Source organism: Pyrus communis, chromosome 3, assembly GCF_041283825.1.
Source record: "Pyrus communis isolate YQ-2024b chromosome 3, ASM4128382v1, whole genome shotgun sequence".
In the NCBI taxonomy this organism is placed as follows: Eukaryota; Viridiplantae; Streptophyta; class Magnoliopsida; order Rosales; family Rosaceae; genus Pyrus; species Pyrus communis.
The window spans coordinates 431,618-448,410 of record NC_142567.1 but is presented as its reverse complement, the minus strand read 5'-3'; the positions used below and the strand labels follow the sequence as shown (position 1 = coordinate 448,410).

General features: G+C 39.1%; 3 protein-coding genes and 1 non-coding gene across 5 annotated transcripts; 3 read left to right on the top strand and 1 right to left on the bottom strand.

Annotated features, from left to right (window-relative positions):
* LOC137715790 (uncharacterized) lies at window positions 1-4,183 on the top strand. Of its 2 annotated transcripts, none has more exons than XM_088690451.1 (7): window positions 1-613; window positions 1,273-2,036; window positions 2,458-3,091; window positions 3,178-3,278; window positions 3,379-3,468; window positions 3,573-3,700; window positions 3,784-4,183. In XM_088690451.1, exons 2-7 carry the CDS (start codon window positions 1,377-1,379, stop codon window positions 3,926-3,928), a joined length of 1,758 nt encoding a protein of 585 aa, XP_088546577.1. In that variant the 5' UTR covers window positions 1-613; window positions 1,273-1,376; the 3' UTR covers window positions 3,929-4,183. The 2 variants fall into 2 exon arrangements, with proteins under 2 accessions (XP_088546577.1, XP_068311239.2); XM_068455138.2 differs by having other exon boundaries at window positions 112-613; window positions 2,455-3,091.
* A 2,019-nt stretch (window positions 4,184-6,202) lies between these two features.
* LOC137715114 (ATP-dependent Clp protease proteolytic subunit 5, chloroplastic) lies at window positions 6,203-9,178 on the top strand. The gene is made up of 9 exons (XM_068454341.2): window positions 6,203-6,501; window positions 6,790-6,906; window positions 7,012-7,126; window positions 7,232-7,324; window positions 7,504-7,549; window positions 7,651-7,723; window positions 8,163-8,197; window positions 8,297-8,385; window positions 8,725-9,178. Exons 1-9 carry the CDS (start codon window positions 6,374-6,376, stop codon window positions 8,962-8,964), a joined length of 936 nt encoding a protein of 311 aa, XP_068310442.2. The 5' UTR covers window positions 6,203-6,373; the 3' UTR covers window positions 8,965-9,178.
* Window positions 9,179-10,359: 1,181 nt separating this feature from the next.
* On the bottom strand, window positions 10,360-12,046 carry LOC137716189 (uncharacterized). Its single transcript, XM_068455600.2, has 3 exons — window positions 11,739-12,046; window positions 11,424-11,564; window positions 10,360-11,034 (listed from the first exon to the last, which is right to left on the bottom strand). The coding sequence occupies exons 1-3, from the start codon at window positions 11,816-11,818 to the stop codon at window positions 10,461-10,463; spliced, it is 795 nt and encodes a 264-aa protein (XP_068311701.2). The 5' UTR covers window positions 11,819-12,046; the 3' UTR covers window positions 10,360-10,460.
* A 1,796-nt stretch (window positions 12,047-13,842) lies between these two features.
* On the top strand, window positions 13,843-13,914 carry TRNAD-GUC (transfer RNA aspartic acid (anticodon GUC)). The gene has a single exon. It is a non-coding gene; the product is annotated as a tRNA-Asp (tRNA).
* The last annotated feature ends 2,879 nt before the right edge of the window (window positions 13,915-16,793 follow it).

The following is a 16,793-nucleotide window of genomic DNA, read 5'->3' as shown; positions in this document are numbered from 1 at the left end:
AAGCCGACAGTGCGCAGCATGGTAAACCTGCGCATAGACTTGCAGCATAAGAGGGAGGGAGGGAAAATAAGAAGAGGAAAGAAGGGGGATTGAGTTGAAAGCGAGCGAGTCGGCCGATTCGGAGAAGAAACAAGAAAATATAAAGGTCACAGGCAGAGGGGAATTTCGGTGGAAAAAAAAAAAAACTTGGGCTTTTGGGTCGTGGAATTAGCAAAATGGTGAACACGAAGATAATTAGGCAACCAAGCCAGCCCCCCCTTCTCTCCTCTCTTCTCCTTTACCTCTCTCTCCACCACCCTCCTTTCTCCCTCTTCTTTCTCTCTCCTCATCACATTACCCTAAAATCTCCAACTCTCACTCTATCACTTTGTTCCCTTTCTCTAACCCTAGCTCCTCCACCGCGTGTCTCTCTATCCGAACCAGACACCCACCGCATTCTTTTTCTACTCTCCCCACCCCAATTCCCAATTCGTCATTCTCTCCCAGCTTCTCTCTCTCTATTTCTCTATTCTCTCTGCTCTGTCTACTTGGGTTGTTATTCTCTGCGGAGGGTTTCAATTGTTTTCGCTGCGGCGGCTTTGGGCGATACCCCAATTGGGTTCGATTTGCGAAGGTATTGGATCGGTATATTGGTTGTGTTTACGTTTATTTTGTTAGGTTTTTCTATTTGGTTATTTCGACTTCAATCTGTTATATGTGGGTTTTTGGGTGAGTGTTTGTTTATGGTGTTCAATTTGTTTGTGATGAGTGATGAGTGTGTGCCATTGTTCTTGTCTTGATTGTGTTCTGAATTGGTGTATTTTTTAGGTTTGGAGGTATGCAATTTTGGTTGGGTTGCTTTTAATTTCGTAAATTTGTGGACTTTATTTCATATTGCTTCTAAATTCTGCTACTTTCTGTGAATGGTTGGTTGATTTGGGGTTTTCGTTCTAGCACTTTAATGGAATTAGTTGAGTTTTTAGGGTAATGCTCGTTATATCGTGTTTGAATGTCATCGGTTTGATTGCTATTGTTGTTGGTTATCTGTTAGCTACTGGGATTCTGGGTTTTCACCTGCACATATGATCAGCTACCAATACCAATTTGTGTTGTTGTCAACCTTAGTCGCTTTCTGTTCCTAATTGAATGTCATGGTTTAACTCTGTTTGTTGTTGTTTTCGCGGGTGTCATATTATGAGTGCTTTACACCCTTCTCCTATGCGCTGTTGTGTTACTGATGGCATATGATATTCTAGTTTGCAATTAAATATGTTTCCTTTTGTTTTTGAGTAGGATTTTTGGCTTTGCTGGAGTACCTCGTTGGCGTTCTATTTTTCTTATTTCATGTTTTGATAAGTAGTGCCATCAGAAGAACTGAGTTGTAACAAGATTGTCTCATGGAAGACTTGGGCAACAATCATAGATTGGACAGTATAAGCAGTGCTGTAAGAAAGAAGAGAAGTCAAACGTTTCGTCGACCTCGACCTGATTCATATACTGAACTCCATGATGAGTCACCGTTGTCATCAACTACACCTTCGGATGATCAGAGCAAGGTCTCTAGTGATGAGAATGCAGGTTGTGATGCCAATTCAAAGAGAAAAGAATTAAGTCTTAATGAATGTATGGCCAGGGGTTCTTCTGCGGCAGGTAATGGCGAAAAACCTCACAAAAAGGATAGTAAGGGTGGAGGATGTAATTCGTTTTACAAGAATGAGCACGGACGGAATGAGAGCAATAACAAGCGTTCTAGTGAAGGTTGCCTTGCCCCTGCTAATTGGAAGAGCTCAAGCTTAATGAAGGATGATTTGATATCGGAGTCAATAAGTGCTGGTGCATTTAATGGGAGGAATGGTGAAAGTCCAAGTACTGGGTTGTCAGGGTTTGATGGATTTGGAAATGAGAACAAGGTTAAAAAGGTTAAGCTCAAGGTTGGCGGTGTCACACGTACAATTCAGGCCAACTCTACATTGAATGGTACAACGGAGGGTGGGTCTACCACAAAGACTGCTCGATTGTCAGATGTGTCTAGACCACGGCAAAAGCAAAATCTTCTGGTAATAAACTATTGCTCTTCTTAGCTTGAATCAAGGACTCAGTATCTCCCCCAATTATACCAAGAGGATCTTAAAAGTTTTTAGATCTTGCATCATATTACTTGATTTATGGTTAATTGCTTATGCATTTGTGTTATGGGCCCGTGATGTCTTAGTTTGTTAAAAAATTTAAACTTTGAGTGTACTTATTAAAAAGAATGTCAATTTTTTTTTTTTAAATTTGTGGTAATCAACTTGCTTGTTTATTTGACCGAGAGCTGACAGTCTGCTAGTTACCACGCGGATCGTGTTAATTAGATAAATGGAAATTTGGAATCTTTTTATGTATGGAAATTAATCTTTTGCATTTATGTTTGCATATGAACATAATAAATGGTTAGTCTATTAAGATCTTTTCATTAAACAAATTTTTTCATAGCAGGAAAATTCGGATGATAATCATTCTCCTTCGGATAAGAAGCGAGGGTTAAAAGGAATTCCATGGAAGGATTTCTCAAGAAGTGGTATTAGTCTCGGGAGGGATAATTGTTCGATGGGCAGGACAGCGGGAAAGAATACCTATGGTAAGGAAGGCGATGGATCTGAACCAGTTCGTAAGAGCAAGCGAGTGCCTAAGAGGCGCATTCTTGATGGAGATTTTGGAGATGAAGAAGAGGATGATGAGATTCGGTATCTGGAGAAACTCAAAATATCAAAGGTTGCTGCAGTTTATAGAGACGACGATGATGAATCAAGCAGGAAGCACAGAAAACTTTCTGCAGTTTCCAACATTGATAATGCCAGTGCATCAAGGTTGGATAAAGACCTTAAAAGGAAGTCGAGAACTGATAGAGTATCTGGCGACACTGATCATGAGGAAGAACAAGGTTCATTATCTGATGGCGAGGTTGAAGGTAAAAAGAAACAGAAGAAAGAAGCTGTTAACTCTTTGGTGGATGGTAAGAAGGAAGTGACTCTCACAACTCGTCAAAGGACCCTTCAGTCAAGCAAAGATGCCACCCCTGGTTCATGCTTAATTGAGTTTCCAAACGGATTACCACCTGCACCATCTAGAAGTGAGCTTTTCCGCCATAATTTTGTATACTTTGAATTACTGTAGTTAATTGTAATATTTACATGTTATTGTTTTGGTTGACCACAGAGCAAAAGGAAAAACTTACAGATGTGGAGCAGCAACTGAAGAAAGCTGAGGCTGCTCAGAGACGAAGGATGCAGGTTGAGAAGGCTGCTAGGGAATCAGAGGTATGTTTGTTATTTGCCTTTTATTTTCATAATGTCCATTAGTTTCTTCGGAGCTCTAGAACTAGAAATCAGACGTATTTATTGTTATTGAATTATGTAGGCTGAGGCTATTAGAAAAATTCTCGGTCAAGATTCCAGCAGGAAGAAGCGTGAAGACAAGATAAAGAAGCGACAAGAAGAAATTGCACAGGTATTGAAACCTATGAGATGATCTCCCTCCCTTCCTCTTTCTCTTTCTCTGTCTCCGTAAAATGCTAGCAGTTCGGGCTTAGCATTCATTTGTACTTTATGCAGGAGAGGGCTGCTAACGCCTTGAAACTTCCGCCAAACACCATCAGAACAGTGATGGGCCCAGCGGGTACTGTAGTTACATTCTCCAATGATATGGGTCTCCCAAGTTTATTTGACCCAAAACCCTGCAGGTAGTTACTTTTCTTGGAAATTTTACCCTATGTCTATGCTTGTTTCCTGATAGTGTCTAACATCTTGTGGTATGGAAATTCAGCTATCCAACTCAGCGTGAGAATTGTGCGGGTCCATCGTGTACCAATCCATACAAGTATAGGGATTCTAAGTCACAGCTTCCTCTTTGCAGTCTTAAGTGCTACACGGCAATCCAGGAAAAGACAGCGGTGGGAACTACATGCTAATGTCTGGAAACAATCTTGGACTTGCCTTGAAGTAGCGTCTAGCAGAGCGAAGCAACATTCCATTCTTTTCAACGGCATCTTTTCGCATTGGCGGGGATGCTGATGATTCTACACAGAGTAGTTGATAACTAATTAGTTTAAGTACATATTTAGGGGATTTGTGGGATAACATTTTTAAGTCAAGAGTAGAGATGCTTATACAAGTGCAGATTGTTTATCCGTCGCAATATATAAAATAATCCCCTTCCATCTCAATGGTATTTTGCATTTGCACTTCCACTTGAGCATATTGGTGCGCTTTGGGAAAGTTACATTTACATACTTCAGCTGGTTTCAAACAATCCTTGCAATTTTCGAATCTTCCAATCCAGGCCATAGCAAATTGACTGCAGACCGCGTCTTGAGCAATATTTTAAGAAGGTTTTCTGACATGCAATTTAAATGTTTCTGGACACGCTTGTAACTACATTTGACTGCAAATTTTAAAAATGCTTGTGCGTCGTATAAGCACTTTCTGGAGGTGACTCTGTTAATGTGCTTCGGAAAGACTTCCAAGTACTTTTCCTTAGCACTTGGACTTTTAATAAAGGAGGAGAGTTCTCTCTCTTCCTATTTCTCTCCTCTCTCATCCTCTCCTACTTGTTGTGTTAACGCTTGTGAGGGTTGTTGAACAAATTGATGAGAATGACGACATAATTCAAGAATTACTCGACAACTTTGAGATCTTTGAGATAGCTGTCAAGTTCTACTACGACGACAAGATCGACCTGAGGAGCCAACCATGAATGACGTGCAGGAAGAGGGTAAATGACGGTGTGGACATGAGCGGAGAAGACGAAGAATTGTTGAAAAAAGCAGTAAAAAATAAATAAAATGAAGCTCATTAAATATGTGGCACAACTTTAAACCATCAAATTTCTTTTGTACAGTCTAGATTAAAAGGAGGAGAAGTGAGGGGAGAGAAATAGAAGAGGCGAGAATTCAAGTCCTTTTATAAAATATATAGATGTTTATAAAATTATAATAAAAGCACGTCAAACATAAGTGATTATGAGTAACTCTTAATTAAACTAGTTTAAAATATAAAAAAAGTTAGACCAATTTCAAACATAAAATCTTAAGGGGCCGTTTGTTTGCCCTCACTAAGTGGGATTGGACTAGACTGGACTAGATGCTTTATTTTGTGCTGAGATTAACATTAATGAAACTAAAGGGGACTCGTATGGACAAAACCCTTCGCTAAAAGGTCTTAGCAAGACCCCCCAATAACGATGGAACTGCTAAGACCTCTCTCTGCTACTGCTTGCATTGCTAGCTTTTTGTCCTCACTCTGAAATCACACCACCAGACTTGAAACCCTTTTGCGTACGAAGTCTGCACGTTGCAAGTCGTCTGCTTCTTTGCAACTCTGGCCACCTATACCCAGATCTGAAACCTACCACACCCACTGCCTAATTCTCAAGATCCAACCACCAAAATTTGAAAAGAAAAAAAAAATCAATTCAATAACAACAAACTCAATAGAAAAATTCTTCATTTTTCCTAGAAAACTAAGAGATTTTCTGAGAAAATCAAAGGAGGGGCGAGAAACAGAGTGGTTGTGAAATCCATGGCACTGTAGAGAGGAGCCTCTACACGATTTCAATTTTCCGTGGGATTTGAAGTTGGGAAATCAGAATCTATGGTGCCATAAATAATTTAGAAGAATCACAACAACAAAGAAAAGGAAAGGGAAAAAAAAAGAGAACAAAAGGGGGGGGGGGGAGATGAATGATGCTGTTTTGAGGGAGGAGAAGAGTGGAAAGGAAGAGAAAACGACGAAGAGAGGGAGAGGGTCGGAGCAAAATTAAGAAGAAAAAGGAAGATCAGAGGGAAAAAAAAAAAAAAAATCAGGAATGGAGATGGGAAGTTTCCCGAATGAAAAAAGAAATAGACAGTGGAAGTAATAAAATATTACTAAATATGTATTAAATAATATAGTATTAATAAAATATGAATGAAAAAAATATAATATTAGAATTTGTTGTTATCCTGTTGTTTAGTCCGACACTGCATTAAATGCTTCACTAAGTCAGTCTAGCTTAGTCTAGTCTAAGCCACTCTAACTTAATCTCTAAAACTAGTATAGTCCGAGATAATCTGGCACAACAAACGCACCCTAAATGCTTTTGTGACCAAACTATGAGTATGAGCTACATCTAAATGGGCCCAATAGATATGGGCTTTGAAGGAGAAGTAGGCCCAACAAAATGAAGAATCGGGTGGAAGATAATCACAGAATGGAAGGTGGTAAGGTGTTGCTTGCTCCAACACTCCAGACTCCTCCAATCCTTGTGCAGACTGCCGCCGTGTGAGCTTCATTTCTTTATTTTTTGCAGATAAGGCGCCAAACAATTCAACTTCTTCATTTCTTCCCCAATAATTTACACTCCGAGCAGCACACAAATGGCGCAGACCTCCGTTTCCACCTCCGCCTCCGCACTCAGATTCAACTCCCTCGTCTTCGCCCCAAACCCTAGCTCTTCTCCCCAACCGCAGACCCTTTCTCTCCCCTTCCACCGCTTTGCTTCAAGGTCATTTCTATTCAAATTTACTCTCTCTATTTCAATTTCTTTTTACCTTAGTAGTACTACTTGGATTGGCTAAGGTAAGATATTACATGTTCTGTAATTCGAAAAAATAGAGGAAGGAAAACCCAGAAATCTTAGCTAATTGGTGAGAAATTTGATGGGATTCAAAGATTTTGAATTTCTGCTAAACCCAGTTCTTTAGAATTCTCTGCTTTGTTCGCAGAAATTAATTTGGAAATTTTGGCGAATGTTACCGTAAAGGAAAGCTTTTTCCATGGGGAAATTTTGCAGGAATTTGAAAAATTTAGTTGGGAGCAGCAAAAGGAGTTCTCCAGTGAAAGCTATCTACTCTGGTGAATTTTGGACACCGGCGGAAAGGAATTCCCGTCAAGGAATTTGGTCCATAAGGTGGGTTCAGTGTTGATTAGTGCCTGCGTGAATAATATTTACTCGGATACTAAATCTTCTGCATATTTTTCAGTTGTTTATGTCACTATGACTTTGATGTTGTAGGGAGGATGTCCAAGTTCCATCTTCGCCATACTTCCCTGCATATGCACAGGGACAGGGGCCACCCCCCATGGTGCAAGAACGCTTTCAAAGCGTTATTAGTCAGCTTTTCCAATATGTAAGGAGTAGCTATTTGTGTTTTTCTTCCTGTTAAATTTGGTGAGTTTTGCATCGCTTTTTAGTTTCTTATAATTAATGCTTTTCTTGTTTATATGACTGTCAGAGAATAATACGTTGTGGGGGAGCTGTTGATGATGATATGGCAAACATAATTGTTGCTCAACTTCTTTACCTTGATGCTGTTGATCCTCAGAAGGTCTGTACTATTCTATTTCTGCTCTTCGTTTATAGACTTATAGTTCCTCTCTCTCTCTCTCTCTCTCTCTCTCTCTCTCTCTCTCTCTCTCTCTATTGCATGTTTCTTGCAGTGATTTTTGGAATTGTAAAATATTTTTCAATTGATTGATCAGTTAGTCTCTTCTGATTTCTGAACAGGATATTGTCATGTATGTTAATTCACCAGGAGGATCTGTTACTGCTGGTACGATCTATCTTACGAACTTGTCTGGCTCTGTTTACAGTTTTTTGTTCATAAGGCAATTGTTATATGTTACTTGAATAACTAGCACTTTATCTGCTTAGGTATGGCCATTTTTGACACAATGAGGCATATCCGACCTGATGTCTCCACTGTTTGCGTTGGACTTGCTGCTAGGTACATGCCTCTATAATATACGCTTCTCTTCCCCTGTTACTACATATGAATCTTTTAAGTGTGTGTCATTACGGGTCTAGTGTTAACTTTATTGATACAGATAGTAGCCTTGGGGATGAAATTCTAAACACAATTTCCTTAGCTTTTTCTGTTCTCCCATTTTATATTAGAAAAAATGAGGGGTGTTTTATTCATTATTCGTCTGGCTGTATGAGTGGAGATGCTGAGGCAGATTTAAGCTTTAGTTTGTGAAAAGATATCGTTTGTTAATGCTTATAAGTATGTAATTTCTTAATATCAGCTACGTATTCAGAATTTGAGCAGTTTATTGATGGCAAGATTTCTTACTTGTTGGTTGTTGCTAATGTTAGCATCCAAAAGAAAATGTCTGTTACCACGCACCAGCAATTGATATATGTATTTGCTTTTAAATAAACAGTATGGGAGCTTTCCTGCTTAGCGCTGGTACCAAAGGTACTCAATTCCTGTAGGCCTGTGGTTTGTATAATTTGTGGTTCTGTGTCCTAAAGTTTGCTAAGTATTTTTCCTTTTTGCTGCATTAATTCACTGAAGGAAAAAGATACAGCTTGCCAAATTCGAGGATAATGATCCATCAGCCTCTTGGTGGAGCTCAAGGTGGGCAAACTGACATCGATATTCAGGTATGTTATTTGTTTCCGGTTTTGAAACCTCTCTGTGTCAACCGAACGCCAAAAAGGACAAACCTCTCTCCTTATATTATAGTGGGACCTCATGTTACTTTAGCAATCACATCTTGGTTAATGTTTTGTTACTTGTCATCATGCCTGTCTATTTTGGTACTAAAACCTTTATATATTAAAGTAGAACTCTTGATGTCTTGAAAATTTTAACCCGCCATTAGGAAAGATTAGATTTTAAAGATTTCTTGAAGGCTTTTGGTCTACTATTTTCTTGAAGGGGTTGGTGTGCCTTGTTTTAAACCCACGATTAAATCTCTAAATAGTTGACATGCTGTGCAGGCAAATGAGATGCTACACCATAAGGCAAACTTGAATGGCTATCTCTCGTACCACACTGGTCAAAGTCTTGAAAAGATCAACCAAGACACAGATCGCGATTTCTTCATGAGTGCGAAGGAAGCCCAAGAATACGGGCTTATAGATGGTGTTATATCGAATCCTCTCAAAGCCTTCCAACCTTTGGCAGCCGCAACAGCGAGTGGAGATGAACCTGCTGAGCAGACTGTTGCGGACAGTTAAAGGGGAATCTAGTGTCCGAACTTGTTGGTTTATTGCGAGTAATGACATGGATATGTTGTAGAGTTGGATGGCAAGGAGAGTGATATTTACGGGGGTTCATTTTTAATGCTGAATGACGTTAATATCCGTCAATCAGCGTAGAGAGACGTTAGTATTGCTGTTGATTTTCTCTGAACTAATCATTGAATCATGAAAGAATAGAAATTTCGATTAATTTGGGTTTTCATAGTCATCGTACATTGTCAATTTGAACTTCCTGATTACATCTCCAGAAATTCTTGTACTAGGATCGGGTGGACTGTCGGACAAGCTCACAATGAAATGAGCCCTACCACTAGGCCTCATGGGATACAAACCCTAGAGCAAAGGTTGCATTCCTTTGTTTGTGGGTTTGAGTCTCTCTAGCTCCGACTATCGGATACAAGAATTTTTCCTATCTTGTTTTACGGTGGTGGTGAACTTGGTTAACGTTGGAAATTTTGAGTGGCCAAAAAAAGATAATGATTGATGATATTTAGAAACGCCAAATTGGATTTTTTTTGGTCGAATAAAAACACCAAATGATGATTGGCATCTTGAAAGCTTGAATGACATACACGGCACGTGACTTGCATGCATGGTTCATAAGCGGATTATTGTTCTTATAGTTTGGTCTTTGGCTTTTTGTAAAGGGGATCTGCAACTATATCACACCAGAAAACAAATAAAACACCTATTTTGTTAAATTATTATTATTAAAAAGAAAATTTGAAACTATTATATTAACCAAATCAACGACGCACGGCTCTCTGAAAAAGCAGGACGGACGGAAAAGAGAAACACCCAACACCACTTCATTCCCAAAAGAAGTCGGATGAACTTGTGCTGTTATGCATCTCGTGCCATCTTTGATTAACTTATAAATAGCCCGTTAATGTGTGAGAGAGAAAAACTATCCCAAAATAATCACGTATTGTTGTGTGTTTTGATTTTTCTGCATGAAGTGTGTTATTGACTTAGATGGCGATCATCGCTGGGGGCATTCCAGGTGCTTGCTACGATGGCGGTTCCCATATTGATTAAGTAGTGTCATGTGTTTTATTTATTTTATTTTTTTTGTATGAGACTGTGTAATTGAATGAGATATTGTTATTGTGGCATTCCAAGTGTATACCATCAAAGCCATTTTCTAACCAATCTTTTCGAATGTGTATGCATGTGTATTAGAATGACAGGGTTGAAGAACCTACCACCACCCACTGTCCACCCCCACTCGTTAACTTTATGCTCATGAGTCATGAGCGATGACAAAGTGATCCAACTTTCTCATTTTGTGAACCAAAATATATTTAAAAAAAAAAAAAATTTGTAGAAGATGCCAACAAGAAACAACCGCTGGTAGTGGGCTGTGCGGGATGAACAAGAACAAGATGACGACATATATTACATATATTTTAAGTACATTGTTCTAAAAACACTAAAACACTAAAAACCAAACACTTTGAATTTCACATGGATCAAGAAGGGACAGAGGGAATCCTTTCAATTCCAAAGGAAAGATTGTTAGTCCTCCTCATGAAGCTTGGGAAAGATGAAAATGTTGGCAGTTCTTCAAGCTCATCAAAGAAGTCATTGTTTTCTTCCGATAATTTGGGTGTTGAGAAGCTCATCAGCTGAGAATATGATAGTGATAGTGGCTCTTGCTTTTCATCCAACAGGAACCCAAAACTCGTGTCGTGAGCAATAAAAATGTGTTCTTCTTCCTGGGAAGATCTGACTGGCGACTCGATGTAGTGGAAGTGTTCTTCCAATTTCCGATGTTCTTGTTCTTGTTCTTGCTTTTGATCCTGCTTTTGATCCTGTTCTTGTTCTTGTTCTTGTTCCTGTTCCTGTTCCTGTTCCTGTTCCTGTTCTTGTTCTTGCTTTTGATCATGTTCTTGTTGGGTGGTGGAGATCACATTCACATCAGGAGGACCTGAATGATTGTGGCTACAAGTGTAGGTGATTATGAGTACTGAAGCATCAGTTTTGCTTCTCTCCACCTGTTTTTTTGCCGAGCAACCCTTCGATGTACTGCAACGGTAGTATCCCCTGCATCATCGGGTGGTTGCTCGGTCAGTCATGGAGCAACCATCAACAAAAATACCAACAAAACTGAAACATTGTACTAACTTTGAAATCCCACCATATGCCAACCAAAGCTTGCAAATTCTTGATAAAATATGATCATAGATGGCAACATGCACATGAGTACAAATAATCAAGGGCACTGGTTTTTAAACCCCGTTTTCTCCTTTTGCACTCCTCTCGTTTTTGGTCATTGATCTTCTTCCTCTGACGTGTCGGGAAATAACAGGGGAGTTTGAAATAACTTCCTATACTAAATTCACTTTTCCTATGGGGACTTCAAATTTAACTAAAGAATTAAAAAATAAAATGTGAAAACAATTGATCATGAGCCAAAGAGAAAAATATAAAACCTTGGATAAGGAGATCCTTTGATGGGTTTTTGGCCATATTTCCTCCATGACCAAAGATCAGAAGGCGGCCCTTCATTCTTTAGCTTCCCAACATTAGCTCCTATCTTCACTGTCACAACAGTCTTCTCATGAGCCAACTTCCTACAACAATACAACAACATACATGTGTTAACAACAAAAATAATAAAAATACCCGTACAAGTTTTAGATGAAATTTAAAGCCAGTGATTTTCACGCTCTCAGTTTCTCCTTCCGCACTTCTCCCCTTGTTTCAGTACATCGTTTCTTGTTTGACTTAGGTAGATATGTATGTACCTTCTTTTGGATGACTGAGTTTCTGGCCTGAGCTCCTTTGAAACATCTGAGTCGGGTTCTGGAGAAAGGGTTGCATCCATGCTCCTCCCCTTGGTGATGTTTTATCTTTTTTTTTTTTCTAGGGAGGGAGGGAAGGAAGTTGCAGAAGCAAATGACACTAAAAAAGAAGGAAGAAATGGACCAAGATGAGACAGAAGAGTTGTCCAGTTGGTTAAGAGACAGAAAGAGGAGAGAGAGGAAGGGGAAAGCAAAGGAGGAGGAGGATAAGCTCGGAGATGACAAAAACCCCCCCAAGTTGCTTTCTCTCTTTCTTTTCACTCATTTAATATAAAGTTATCAACACTTACTATATGCACTGCACGTATCACCAACCCCACTTCCCTCTCTCTTTCTTTCTATTAGTAGCCCCACCTCACCACATATTCAATATTATATATAGCCCCACCCATTAGAGCCATGCAAAAGGATATTTTCCATGGCCAGCATGAGCATGTTGGCCCCATGCACCTTTTAATGCAGTAGAAATACAGCGGATGGATTTAGAAATTATATGTAACAAGTAATCTAACATCCAATGTCCACGGAGAATTCAAAAATGTGTATTAGGTTAATTGACAGTGACTTAAACCAAGTTCTAACTTCTCCCTCTTAAATAAGAGTAGCTCGTAAAACATATTGGGCCGAACAAATTGAGAAATTGTAGAGGCAATTGTATGTAACTATTTTTTTATGGAGGTATTGGTATCATCCCCTCAGATACTCTTTTATTGGTGTGATGGATCATTGGCATTATCTCGTTTCAAAGAGTTGAGGTTTGAGAGGCATGAAAAATAAGGCGCATATTGTCTGATTTTGTTTTAGATGCCGAGGGCAAATCCTCTCGTCTAACTCTGTACACTCAAGCAACCCAAAGTTGAAATACACTAGAGAGGACAAAAGATGTACCAAGACGAAAATCCAAAATTCCATTCCATTCTTAGCTACAAATCCATCCAACCAAGCTGAAACAACTTATTGCATTCCGAGTGCAACAATCAATTTCTATGTTTTGTACACAAAAGTTCGAAAATATGTGCTAAACCCAGGAGACTATCAGGACAAAATATTAAGACATGCACTACCAAATGAGAGGTGAATAAAAATTAGACAAGCTGAGAACAAGTCTGCTACATACAAAAATAACTAATAGAGTGGCCACAAAAATAAAACGATTCATAACATAGATCAATAAACCTAATTATATTTTGCTTTGTGTATCTAATTTGTTATGCATCAGCGAACTCAGAGCGCCATTGAAAAACACGATCCGAGTGAAATGCATTGAAAAACCATTCCAAGACATGCTTTGAATACTTTTCCATGAGTTGGATTTTAGGCTATGAACACTGACTTCATAAACACAACCTGAACTTTACCCAACAACTCTGCAGTTCTCAGGATTTTATTAACTGAATCGCACCCGAATCCATAGTGATGTTTCATTGTGAATTTTGATGACGGCGGGTGTGGGAGAGGAAGCATCTTGAACTTTTGAATGGACGGGTTCCACAAAGCAAATACGCATAGCGTCATAGTTATAAATGCAACCTAGACCATTGGCATAGCCCAACATCAAAGTACACCTTTCTGGATTTTTCGGAGGGTGCTAAATTTTCACGCCTCTCCTGTCGGTGGGTATCGTTATCGTAAAATGGCGATGAGTAAATAATGAACGGGTTTTTTTGTCCAACCAAATTCCGTGAATAAAAGATTGCGAGAAAAGTTGGTTTCAATGGAGCGTTGAAGATGGGATTTGGTGAAGTGCTGGCCATGAATGATAGCATTCCAAGCTTTGGAGACGCAAAAACATCGTAGCAAATCCTCGGGGGAAGCCGTAAAAGGATTTCAAAGATTAACTCCAGTGGGAAGCCTGACATGGCTGGAACATGGAAGCCTCTCAGTTTAGGGTTTTTAGGGTTAACAAGTCACTTGTGCACTTAGGGTTTAGGGTGAAGTGCACACGACGACCCAGTTTTTGACGAAGCAGCCAAATATCCGAAAGCCAAAACGTGAAAATAGCTCAACATCAATAATAAAAAAAAGGGCGGGCGATTGTAACAACAAAGTCGTTGTAGTATAGTGGTAAGTATTCCCGCCTGTCACGCGGGTGACCCGGGTTCGATCCCCGGCAACGGCGATACTTTTGTTTCTTTTTTTGTTTTCAAGTAATTTAACACTTTCCCACGTGAATATAATATAATTGTGGTACGGCGGGACAAGTTAGAATCCCACCAGCAAATCCAATTCAGATATATAACCGAGGGCCTGCTTCCTCCTCCTCCTCCTCCTCCTGCGCTCTCAATCATTTACTTTACTGGATTTTGTGCGATACTTTTGTTTCTTTTTTTGTTTTCAAGTAATTTAACACTTTCCCACGTGAATATAATATAATTGTGGTACGGCGGGACAAGTTAGAATCCCACCAGCAAATCCAATTCAGATATATAACCGAGGGCCTGCTTCCTCCTCCTCCTCCTCCTCCTGCGCTCTCAATCATTTACTTTACTGGATTTTGTGAGTAAAAAAAAACAATTGATGGCATCCTAGTCACTGGAGGGAGCTCAGTGAGGGAGTGATGTGACATGTGAGTGTCCATTTGCAGAAATTAAAGTGGAAACTCAGATCACAGGGTTTCCCTTTTCCCGTTTTCCTGCTGTGCACAAACAAACAGAAACAGGAGGATCGCTTTAGATTATGGGGAAATTAATTTGGAGAAGCTGCCATTGGAAGCCAAACTATGTCTTTAAGCTTTAATTAGTGTATAACATGCAACGGATGATGGGGTCACCGAATGTGTAGCCAACGATAAAACAATTAATCAATGACCCAAAACAGGTACGTATAGGCAATTAGGCATCCGCGCATACTAGGTCCAACGAACTATATATTGTATATAGACTAACAACATGCCTTGAGTCTGGACCACTTAATTAAGGATCGACCTTAATATTCTGATTTTACCAGAATATATTAATTGTTGAGTACTTGAGCATATTTATTTATAATAGTATAGCAGCAGCATGTTTTTGAGGTTAAATTTTTATATATCAACTTGAAAATGTTGTTGGTTGATTGACTGTTGAGGCAAAGATTACTATTAAATGATCATCATCGTGACCACCAATCAGGGGGCAGTAGTACTTCTTACATGTATATGTGTGTGTGTGTGTGTGTGTGTGTGTGTGTAGAGAGAGAGAGAGAGAGAGAGAGAGAGAGAGAGAGAGATTGTATATTTGCAGTTCATCAAATTATTCACGGGCACTCTCTATCCGTCTCCAAGCTTTAATAAATCACCAAAAGTCACACGTTACGCCATAATCCCAGACAGTGACAAGCAATGAAAAGAATCAGCATGCACGACTGCTGTAACTAATTAAGACCACCAATATTAATTAAAACTTGATTAGAAAAGGCAGACCAGCATAATTTTAATCCTCCAAATTAACAAGGCTAAATACACAAGCAAGTATTTTCTATTGCAAAAGTCTGCTTGGCCGTAAATGGATGATCATTGATGCATAAAGAAGGCAGTATATATATATATATATATATATTTTTTTTTTTTTTTTTAAAAGGCATCTTCTACCACCATGATTAAAAATAAAATTTTGTTATTCTTAATTAGCATATATATGGCAATAAACTAGCCACACTGGAAGTTCATTGGTGTAGGGTTGTGGTGAAGCCGGTGGTGGATGACAGGGTTTTAGGTGGCGCTAGAGAGGAAAAGTGGGTTGAGAGGGTGTGGCAATAGCTGCCAGCTTTGGTTGTTTGTGGTGGTGGAGGTTGAGGGATGACGTTGAGTCTTTGGTTGTTGTGGCTAAAGCCAAAAGAGAGCTGGCAATGGGCTCAGAAGTGGCTGACTTTGTTGGTTGGTGGCTGTATTACCTCACTGAGACTATTGGTATGGTTAGGGTAGTAAAGGGTAATGTGTGGCTTTCCATGGTTTTGTTATGTAGAAGGACAGAAGCCAAACTTCGTAACGATTTGCAGAGAAGATCATGATCGTCAAGACGAAAAGGTTTAAATCTTATAACCTCATCCGATTAATTGATTATTGAACACAAAACTTCGGGTGCAAGAATAAATGTTCTGAACCATCTAAGCTATATTGTTGGGTAGCTTCGGATGCAAGAATAAATGTTCTGAATAAAGGTTTCATACTTCATTTTGTATTGTTGGGTAGCTGTTCCAAAATTTAATTTAATTTTTCTTTTCTTTGGATGAACTTGTACCCTATTTTTAAGGAATTGGATCCTCTCCGAGGCAATGCCTCGGGATCCTACTAACTGGACAACATGGACCCGTTGGAATTTGATCCAACGGCTACAAATAGAGGGGTCCCTCAAAAGTTATAATAATTGTAGTCGTTGGATCAAAATCCAACGGCCCATGTTGTCCGATCAGTAGGATCCTGATGCATTGACTCAGAAAGGATCCAATTCCTATTTTTAAAGCCAACGTACAACAACTGTATCATAATTATTTAATTGTATTATTCTTGGCAAGATGTGCATTTATATATTATCAAATCAGCTGATAATGAAGATCAACATTGTTGGTAACTTTGTATTGGTTCCTTTACAATGTAACAACAAAAAATTGGTGCATTAAATTGAGAATATGAGAAGTACTATAATCAAGTAAAATGGTATCTTCTTAAGTACAAATACAGCGACAGATTGATACACACACACACCAATCTTAACACAGCTCATTGCAAGGTGGTGTCTCTGATTTCACAGATCATAACTTGAGCAAGAAGTATTGTACAATATTAACCAAAGAGTTAAAATTCTTCCGTTGTGGAACTTACCTGGCTGGCACGAAATATGTTATCTCACTTCTCACATAAGTTATATTACATGAGCAGTGAGATTAACACTATAGTTATAACCCTGTGTCAGCATGTGTTTTTCTGTCGTTACTAATCTTCTTCTGTAAATATACATAATCAATCACAGAAAAATGCAAGGTCAATTGACCTAATTAGAGTTAAAAAGTTTTCTTCCGAAT

Bases quoted from the DNA above. Each gene is read 5' to 3' on its own strand.
- LOC137715790 (XM_068455138.2), top strand. From the start codon at position 1,377: ATGGAAGACTTGGGCAACAATCATAGATTGGACAGTATAAGCAGTGCT. The intron at 3,469-3,572 runs GTATTGAAACCT...TACTTTATGCAG, and splicing joins GACAAGAAGAAATTGCACAG to GAGAGGGCTGCTAACGCCTT. The intron at 3,701-3,783 runs GTAGTTACTTTT...ATGGAAATTCAG, and splicing joins TTTGACCCAAAACCCTGCAG to CTATCCAACTCAGCGTGAGA.
- LOC137715114 (XM_068454341.2), top strand. From the start codon at position 6,374: ATGGCGCAGACCTCCGTTTCCACCTCCGCCTCCGCACTCAGATTCAAC. The intron at 6,502-6,789 runs GTCATTTCTATT...GAAATTTTGCAG, and splicing joins TTCCACCGCTTTGCTTCAAG to GAATTTGAAAAATTTAGTTG. The intron at 7,724-8,162 runs GTACATGCCTCT...TTAAATAAACAG, and splicing joins TGCGTTGGACTTGCTGCTAG to TATGGGAGCTTTCCTGCTTA.
- LOC137716189 (XM_068455600.2), bottom strand. From the start codon at position 11,818: ATGGATGCAACCCTTTCTCCAGAACCCGACTCAGATGTTTCAAAGGAG. The intron at 11,565-11,738 runs GTACATACATAT...GTATTGTTGTAG, and splicing joins ACTCAGTCATCCAAAAGAAG to GAAGTTGGCTCATGAGAAGA. The intron at 11,035-11,423 runs GTTTTATATTTT...CCGATGATGCAG, and splicing joins AAAGGATCTCCTTATCCAAG to GGGATACTACCGTTGCAGTA.